The sequence below is a fragment of the Danio rerio genome, chromosome 10, assembly GCF_052040795.2.
Source record: "Danio rerio strain M-AB ecotype USA chromosome 10, GRCz13ab, whole genome shotgun sequence".
NCBI lineage: Eukaryota > Metazoa > Chordata > Actinopteri > Cypriniformes > Danionidae > Danio > Danio rerio.
In genome coordinates, this window is record NC_141030.1 from 39,102,501 (window position 1) to 39,112,645 (window position 10,145).

A 10,145-nucleotide genomic window follows, 5' to 3' on the forward strand; every position below is an offset into this window, starting at 1 on the left:
GTCATAATTAGTAATGTATAAATTTCCAATTTTCTTAAAAAATATAGCATAAAAACATTTTGACTATGTTATTAAAGCACTGAATAAAAGTGAGGAAACATTCTGTTGGAAGAGCGAAGAATGTTTGTTCATTAACATTTTGATAATGTTTCCTGTCAGCGGGGTGCATTCATGAGTAATACATGTGTTACAGTTTCTTTTCCGTGTTTATGCAAAGGTCAGCATTTGGAAAATGTTATTAAGTGCAGAATGACTATGAAGAAACTATTAATGTTACTACAAAATTGTTCATAACTTTCAGAGAACTTTGGCAGAATTGTCTGAGAACATTTCCTGTTAGTTAAAAATGAGCAAAACGTGTTTTTATTTTATTATTATTATTTTTTGTGTGTGTGGGCCAGCAATAACGTTAAGGACATGACCCATTTGGTAATTTTGCAATCATTATGAGAACTTTGCTTTTGAATTATAAACAATTTGAAACAATTAGTAAGTAAAAACATTCAGACAAACATTCATTTATTCTCAAAAAAAATGCCAATGAGTGTCGTTGTGCTAATATTTTTTAGAATCACTCAAAAAAGACAATTGCTGTATGTTCAAGGTAGTTATTTAAAATGAAAAGACAATTATTGAGGGTTTTTATGACAACTTAATTGTTTTATTATCAATCCACTTAAATTTGTAAAAGCTAATAAATTAACTTAATTCCTTCATGTTGTTTCAACACAAATTGATTGTGTGGAACCCAGAACTTTTCCAGTGGTGATATCAAGAATAGGATAACTATGTGGAACAATTCTGTCATTGTTATTGTCACATAACTTTGTTTCAATAATCTGATATCATCATTTTTTTTTGTTAGTATAGAATATACACTTACCAGCCACTTTATTAGGTACACCTGTCCAACTGCTTGTTAACGCAAATTTCTAATCAGCCAATCGCATGGCAGCAATTCAATGCATTTAGGCATGTAGAGATAGTCAAGATAATCTGCTGCAGTTCAAACCGAGCACCAGAATGGGGAAGAAGGGGGATTTAAGTGACTTTGAACATGGCATGGTTGTTGGTGCAAGACAAGCTGGTCTGAGTATTTCAGAAACTGCTGATCTACTGGGATTTTCACACACAACCATCTCTAGGGTTTACAGAGAATGGTCAGAAAAAAAAGAAAATATCCAGCGAGCGACAGTTCTGTAGGCGCAAATGCCTTGTTGATCCCAGAGGTCAGAGCAGAATGGCCAGACTGGTTTGAGCTGATAGAAAGGCAACAGTAACTCAAATAACTACTCATTACAACCGAGGTCTGCAGAAGAGCATCTCTCAACGCACAACACATCCAACCTTGAGACGGATGTGGTACAGCAGCAAAAGAGGACACCCGGTGCCCCCCCCCCCCCCCCCTCCTCCCTCCCTGTCAGTTAAGATCAGGAAACTGAGGCTACAGTTCGCACAGGCTCACCAAAATTGGACAATGGAAGATTAAAAAAAACATTGCCTGGTCTGATGAGTCTTGATTTCTGCTTCGGCATTCGAATTGTAGGGTCAGAATTTGGCGTCAAAAACATGAAAACATAGATCCATCCTGCCTTGTATCAATGATTCAGGCTGCTTGTGGTGGTGTAATGGTGTGGGGGATATTTCTTGGCACACTTTGGGCCCATTGGTTGAGCATGGTGTCAATGCCACAGCCTACCTGAGTATTTTTGTTGACCATGTCCATCCCTTTATGACCACAGTGTACCCATCTTCTGATGGCTACTTCTAGCAAGAGAACGCTCCATGTCATAAAGCGTGAATCATCTCAGACTGGTTTCTTGAACATCACAGTGAGTTTTCTGCACTCAAATGGCCTCCACAGCCACCAAATTTCAATCCAGTAGAGCACCTTTGGGATGTGTTGGAATGGGAGATTCACATCATGGATGTGCAGCTGACAAATCTGCAGCAACTGCGTGATGCTGTCATGTCAATATGGACCAAAATCTCTGAGGAATATTTCCAGTACGTTTTTCAATCTATGCCACTAAGGATTAAAAGGTTGTCCAACCCGGTACAAGTAAGTTGTACCTAATAAAGTGGCCACAAGCACGTGACATTAGTCAGTGCATTGCTTGTGAAAATAACCTTTACAATAGATAAAAAACTGAATTCAATTAAACAATGGTAAGCACAAATTTACCGTGATTCACCATTCAACTGCAGTATTGGTTGTAAAACTGGTTATACATATGGTAATCATATAATATAAAAGCATTTTCTAGGCTAATAATAGCAAGATGATGATTCTAGTTAATAATTCTCATACATGCTTTTTTATTGGTATGCAGAGGTTCGCGTGAGCTGCATCTTCTCTGAGGACTGTGTTCTTCCCTGCTCTTTCACATCTACTGGTGCAAATGCGAATGTTCAGTGGTACCAGCAGGAGGCGCTGGTCCTCAGTTTACCGCAAGCGGGACAGGGACCCAGCAATGGAAACATGCAGTTCATCAGTAAAAGTGCCTCTGATGGCAACGCTTCGATCATGCTAAAAAAAGCAGATAAGACGAATAAAGGACGATACAAATGTGTGGTCAACAATGTGACTCAGACGTATGTTATTGCCATGGTGGAAGGTTTGTTTCTTTTGCTGAAATGCATTAATTTAAATTAATTTAGTTGGTATAAACAGTAATCTTCCTTCAAACATGCTGTTAAATTTTTTGTATTTTTATTATGATGTTCAACACACTGATATATCAAATTTAAAGTTTGTGTGTACAATTAAAATGTACAATGTTAAATTCTTCAGTCAATGTCTGGTTCTGTGATGACATCATTGTCATGGCTCAACATTGCAGCTCCCATCAGGATGATCTCCATCAACAGCAGTGAGTCGGGTTTGGTCCAGTGCTCCACCAGAGATGTGTATCCTGCGCCGGTGTTGCAGTGGAGCTCAGAGCCCGCTTCAGCTCCTGGTGTCCTGCAGCCTGTCACCCGCATCAGTCCTGGAGGAAACGGCCTTTTCTCAGCCCAGAGTGTCTTAAAACTGCAGAACAACAGCCTTGAGCATGTCTATATGTGCACCATCACCTCTAAATATGAAACACAGACATGGACGGCGTCATTTAAGCCACAAGGTAAAACTTATAATGTGAAAAAGGTAAATTAATAGCATGAATATGAACATAATGTGACAAAACCAATGTTGTCTCATACACTCAGAAATAAAGGTACAAAATCTGTCACAATCTGTGCACTTTTGTACCATACAGGTGAAAATTATTACCATTAGGACAACACTGTTGTACCTTTAAGGTTCACTTTTGTACCTTTAAGGGGTCTTAAAAAGTATTAAAAGTTAAAAAATCAATGTAGAAAATCAAGGCCCTTAAAAAGTATTAAAAAGTCTTGAACGCTATTTTGCAAGGTATTAAATTTTATATCATTTTTGATTATGCAATGTATAGTTGTGTGCTAAAGTTTGCTTGAATTAAATCTGTGAATATCAGGATGCTGTGTAGTTTATGAAATCAATAAAATCCTGCTAGATCTGACATCATGCTGCTTTGTTTACTGCAGTACCCAAGGCAACGCCATTATTTCTGCAGTTCTATAGGCGCCAACCTGCATAATTTAGATTAAAGTGTTTCTTATTGAAACCTAAAGTGGTTATAAGGACTTAAAATGTATGGAAAGAGTCTAACAAAAGGTCTGAAAAGGTATTAAATTTCACTCTCTGATTGCTGTATATACTCTGAATTAATATGCACCTTTAAGAACCTGTTGGGAACAAAACTGTGCCCTTTGAAAAAGTACACTGCCCAGTGACAGATTTTGTATCGTTATTTCTGAGAGTGCAGAATTGATCAGCTCTGAATGAATAAAGTTGTTTGTGGCAGATATTTAAAACACATGTTTGATTTACTGTAAAAACATCAAATAGAGCATTTATTTGTACATGAAACAAGAGGGTATTTTATTAGATTTTTTATTTAATTTAATTAAATTTTTTTAAATAAAAATGTGGTCATTGTTGTCTCACAAACAGTAATTGCCAGAACTGAAGATATTTATTTTGATTGCTAATGCACAAGATATTTTTTCACCTTACTATTTTATAATGTGTAATAAAAGTACAGTTGTATTCATAATATAATGCAAGATCAAAACATATGGACATGCAATTGGATGAAGATATTTTATTTTATTTTATTTAGTATTGTCTCATAATCAAAACTGGAATTACCATATCCGAAGTTTCTCCATTCACAACCTATAATAATACATTTAATTCATAATAAAAAAATATCAAATCTAAATATTTGTACATTTAATAGATTTTAATTAGATTTTTTTAATTTTATTATTATTTTTTTATTGCTAATGCACAAGGTCTTATGTCACCTTAATATATTATAATGTATAATAAAAGTACAGTTTTAAGTTTAATTTATAATATAATACAAATCAAATTATTTGTACTTGTTATCGGATGAAGATATTTTATTTATCTATTTATTTATTTATTTGTTTAAAAAAATATTTTATTATTTTATTTTAATTTAACACTAACATAATCTCTCATACAAAACAGAAATTACCGGCTATACGGGGCAAGACCTGGTTATTCCATGCAAAGCTCCCAAGCACCTCCAGTTCTTATCTGCCGTCTGGACATTTACAAGAGCAAACAAAACCACAGACGTCCTGAAGTATGACAGCCGAACCCACACATTCAGCAGCTCACTGGATCATGTAAATCTACAGGAGAAGGACAGAGCTGTGATAGGAGACTTTTCTCTCGTCCTGAAGAAACCCGTGGCCTCAGAACATGCTGGCATCTACACGTGTGCCTTCACTGGAGCAAAGACACAGCATCTGATACAGACACATGTCGACATCACTTCCTCCAGACAGGGGAAAGGTACTTATGAACCTGCATGTCGCTTTATGTGGGCGGAGTAATACACAAGGGTGAAGAGGCTGGATGAGTGCTCTTATCCGCTTGTTAAGTGTGACGTCACGCGAAGCGGCTTCCGGGTCCAAGCGCTCTATTCAACTGAATGGGGAAACTCATGAAATGGTAATAATAAATGTTTACAAAGCGATTTAAGGCTTTCGAAAATCACGATCGCAGTATATATGTCCATGTCTAATATCCAATGGCCAGAAAGTGATAAATTTTTTAAAAATAGTTACATTTTTAGTATTTGTTATGCAGCAAGCCCAGAGATTGTTGTGTACATTATGATTTTATATAAAATTAACTATAATGTGTGATAGGAATAAAATGTGATCATAAACGAATGATTTCTCCACTCAAATGAATGGCGGCTTGGACCCGGAAACAGTATTACATACGTCGCAAACACGTCACCACTTAACAAGCGGATTTGCAGAATATCGCACGGCTGTCAGCCAATCAGATTCAAGAACCAGACAGAACTGTTGTATAAAGCCTTATATCAGATTTCTACATAGGATTGTCTTTAATGTAATATAATATAATATAATATAATATAATATAATATAATATAATATATGAGCAATATCACACGAGTAGCAGTGCGATATGGCTGTTACTCTGCTACTCGTGTGATATTGCGTTTATACAACAGTTTGACGACATAATTGTGTAAAAATAAAAACAAAATCAAACATGGAGAGTCTCAAAAACCCTTTTGTATGAGGAACTACTTTCTTCCGCATTGGATTCAAATCATAAGCTGACAGTTAAACAGCTGTTAAAACAGTTAAAAGCATCTTTAGATCCTTAAACTTTAGATCCTTAGTGTCTACTTTTTGCTGGCTGTATGTGTGCGGAGTAATACACAAAGGGTAAGAGGCTGTAGGAGTTCTGATATTGCAGAATATCGCACGGCTTTCAGCCAATCAGATTTGAGAACCAGACAGAACTGTTGTATAAAATATTATATTATATTATATTATATTATATTATATTATATTATATTATATTATATTATATTATGTTATATTATATTATATTATATTATAAAAGTTAAATTAAGTGTATTCATTATGATTTATTATTTGGTATGAAAATTAGTTGATGAAAAGAAGAAATGTCGAAGCTATCAATATATCCTGTATATTAATATAAGCTGTAATACTAAAATAGTTTTTATGATGTTGTGTTTAAGATGAAAATCCTGCCAGCTTTTACTAAACCAGATTTTTTTTCATTCTGCTGAACACAAAAGAGGATATTTGGAAGAATATTAGAAACCTGTAACCATTGACTTCCATTTGTTTTTTTTTTACCATGGAAGTCAATCGTTAAAGTTTTTAACATTCTTCAAAATATCTTATTTTTTCAATACTTAAAAAAAAAAAAACTAAAATACTGTTTAATTCTCTGTTAAATTAAAAAAGAAAAGCATAGAGGGTATATACAGACTTCAAAACGAGTTAACATCTCGCTGTCTGGTAATTTTGTAGTGGTTAATAAAAATAATTTTAACTAATAATTTAATTTTGAAATTAAGGTTCCTTCCAAAAAAAAGGACATTTTCTTTGATTCAATTTTAGATTGACATTAATGCCTAAAATGTCTTTCAATTCAGTTAACTTTTTAAAGGTATTGTGCACCCAAAATGTACTCACCTTTTCCTCACCGTAAAGTGTTTACAAAAACACACGCATTTTAATGAATGTTGGAAACCGGTCATCATAGACTCCTACAGTAGGAAATAAAATACTATAGAAGTCAATGGTTACTGGTTTTCAACATTCTTCAAAATATCTTCTTTTATGTTCAACAGAAGAAAGAAACTTGAACTGGTTTGAAACAAGTGGAGGGAGATTGAATGTGGACAGAAATGTTGTTTTTTGAGGGTGAACATTATAACTATTACAAAACTAACCTTTTTTTTCCCTCTTTTTAGATTCTATGAAATATAATCTGTGGATGTTGGGTATCGTCATAGGATTGATCGTTCTTCTTGCCACCGTCTTGATTATAAAAAGATACAGAGGTAACAATGTGAATCTACTGTATAATACAAGCCCGATTCCAAACAAGTCTGGACGTTTTGTAAAATGCAGTAAAATTTAAGAGTCTGTGATTGAGTTGTAATTTCTCTATAACATATTTAATTGCCAAAAGCACAAAGAAAATTCTTCCAGTTATTTCACTGAGGGGTGGCACAGTGGCTCAGTGTTAGCACTGTCACCTCACAGCAAGAAGGTCGCTGGTTCAAGTCCCGTCCGGGCCAGTTGGCATTTCTGTTTGGAGTTTGCATGTTCTCCTTGTGTTCGCGAGGGTTTCCTCCTTGTGCTCCGGTTTCCCCCACAGTCCAAAGACATGGTTAATTGGATGAACTAAATTGGCCATAGTGTATGAGTGTGTGTGTGTGTGTGTGTGTGTGAATGCGAGAGTGTGTATGGGTGTTTCCCAGTACTGGGTTGCATTTGTAAGGGCATCCGTTGTGTAAAACATAAGCTGGAATAGTTGGCGGTTAATTCCACTGTGGTAATCCCCTGACAAATCAGGGACTAAGCCGAAGGAAAATAAATGAATGAATGAATGAATGTTTTCACTGACAAACTTCAACTTATTTTTTATTATTACCTTATATTACTTATTATTATTATTTTTTTTTTGGTGCAAGTTTTGATTTTGATGTCTTAACACACTCCTAAATTTTTGGGACAGAAACAAAATAACTTAAGTAAATTCAAAGTAAACTGGTGATAAGTGAGAGATTCGTGGCGGGGTATAAAATGAACATCTCAGTCTTTGCAAACAAAACAGGATCTGGGCCTAGCATTTTGAATAAAAAAAAGAATAAAAACAACAAATGTCAAATCGGACAAAACCTTTGGACAAAAACTAATGTAAAGTCTAAAGGGAGCATCCAGACGTTTATGATGTGTGCAAATATACCGATATTGATGACCACTGACTGTTGAGCTGCTAGAGATTTGTATTATGTCAGACTGGCAAAACATTTTGCTCGTAAAACTTTAACAGTTAGTTCACAGATGATTAATTAACAGATCAGTCAATTTACAGATGATTAAACATTATAATTAATAGCTTAAATAATAAACATGTAGGTGGCAATGTCTTAAACATGTCTTTTTCAATGGGAAAATGTGCTCAGGGATACATTTTTGAAAACTGAGAAATATGTGCTTGTGGGTAACACCCAAAAAAGCTGCGTCTAGCCCTGGTAGGACCATGTGTCAATGATGCCTTTTCTCTTCTAGTTTGCTTCTAAAAACTGTGTTGGTGGAGTTTAGGGAAGGGGGTGTTTAGGTCAGTAGATATCAAGCTAATCTATTATGAACAACAGGCCAACTGGCTTCTCTCACGGGCATTATGTGAGAAGGACATTGAGATTAACAGAAATGTCCACAGCAGCCTCTGGTGGATTTGCAAGAAATGGCATGTATGAGAAAACATGCCCCAGTAACGTTTATGAGGTTGTCAAAAATGATGTCCTCTAGTGGATTTGCAAAAACAAAAACTGCAAGAAGACACTGTCAACGTCAAAAATGTATCCCTGGGCACATAATTCCAGCCAACGTCAAAAATTAATCCCGGTGCACATAATTCCAACAAGTCTGGGGTGACTTTGAAGTTTGTTTCATCCATCAAAATTAAATTTGTTTATTCTTCCAGAATACGGTTTATTTTCTCGCTGAATTCATTGGATCTTTGTACTTAAAGAGTATCAACAAGTCCTCAATTTTAAATGACGTGCATATTAGGATTTATTTTTAAATGGGCTGAGCATTTACATGCATTAATAGCTTTTTTAATTGCTAATATAACAACTTTAAATATAAGACCTAAACATCAAGACCTTGCTGACTTCCTATAGTCTAGAAAAGACTGTTGACCCATTTCAATGTGAAGGAAACTTTTTTTTTTTTATTACTAATCAATGGATGAAAAGAAACTTTTTTGTGTGGGTAGAGTGACCTTTTGCATGGCATTCAGTTTTTACTTGTATGCAAGTGTTAGCATGAGGAATAAGTTGTAGGCTTCAGTTCACTAAAGGGCCACTAATAACATTGTGCCTGAATGCTGCAGACAGTCCTTTTAAAAATACACAGTTTATATTCTTCATTCTATATTAATGATGTTTATGTTTGCAGCAAAGTCAAAAAGAAGTCCCGAAAATGCTCAAGAGGATGCAGAAATGCAAAGAATGAACGCAGGTACCGTTCACTCAGGTGACGTTTACACTGTGTTTTTGTTTTAAAATGCATACCTTTTTATTTATTTCAGTTACAACTAATTTATTATAATATTAAAATGCATTTAATTTCAAATCAAATGTATATTTATATTACCTATTGTTTTAATTATTAATATTATTATTAAAGTTATTTTAAGGTTCGGTTCAGGGGGAATTTTTTACAGTATGTCTGATAATTTTTTTTCTGGAGAAAGCCTGATTTGTTGTAGTTTAGCTAAAATAAAAGCAGTTCTTAATTTTTTTAAAAACATTTCAAGGTCAATATTATTAGCCCTCTTAAAGGGCCATGAAACCCCCTTGTTTCAGCAGGGTGTTTTCACACCTCTACTTTGGAAAAAGTCAGAAAAGTGGGCGTGTCTGGCTCTGTTTAGGGGGGAGTGTCGGAGGAAGAAAAGTGGGATGGTGTGTATTTGGGCATGCGCGAGTTTCAGAGTCAAAACACACACACACCAATAAACACGGGAGAAAGTGATGGCATTTACATGGACATCTGTAGTCAAATTATTTTCCAAATTATTAAATGGCGGACTTTAACTGCAGTTTGGCTCTTTCATTCAGGGAATTCATTCATACCCCTCGCGACAAACGAGATATTTGATTCGAGGAACTGCTCTAAGCGTGTATTTTTCATGCAATGTTTGATACCGCACGGCGAATGAGAGAAAAAAAACCCTCCGCATTTCCCGGAAGCTTAGATGCACACGGCAGGTAGAGTCAGAAGGCCGCGTGTGTTATTCCGGTCACTAAATACAGTGAAAATCCTACACGAGGTTAAAGTTTGGTTGTCGTGCTAGCATGTTTACACGTTGCAATAGTTAACTTAGTTCGATACGAACAAACTGAATAAACAAAGAGCACTGGTCGCTCACTTACCAAATCTGTAGAGACAGGACAATCACCAGCAACTAGAGCCGCGTCTTTATTAAGAGG

General features: G+C 35.3%; 1 protein-coding gene across 9 annotated transcripts in view; it reads left to right on the forward strand.

Annotated features, from left to right (window-relative positions):
• Window positions 1-10,145, forward strand: part of hhla2a.1 (HERV-H LTR-associating 2a, tandem duplicate 1) — a 67,660-nt gene that overhangs the window by 55,208 nt on the left and 2,307 nt on the right. For 5 of the 9 annotated variants that reach the window (XM_087269459.1, XM_087269458.1, XM_087269460.1 and 2 more), the window contains 5 exon segments: window positions 2,334-2,618; window positions 2,844-3,122; window positions 4,580-4,909; window positions 6,891-6,980; window positions 9,112-9,174. In XM_087269459.1, coding sequence (XP_087125585.1) covers window positions 2,334-2,618; window positions 2,844-3,122; window positions 4,580-4,909; window positions 6,891-6,980; window positions 9,112-9,174 — 1,047 coding nt within the window. 9 annotated transcript variants of the gene reach the window in all.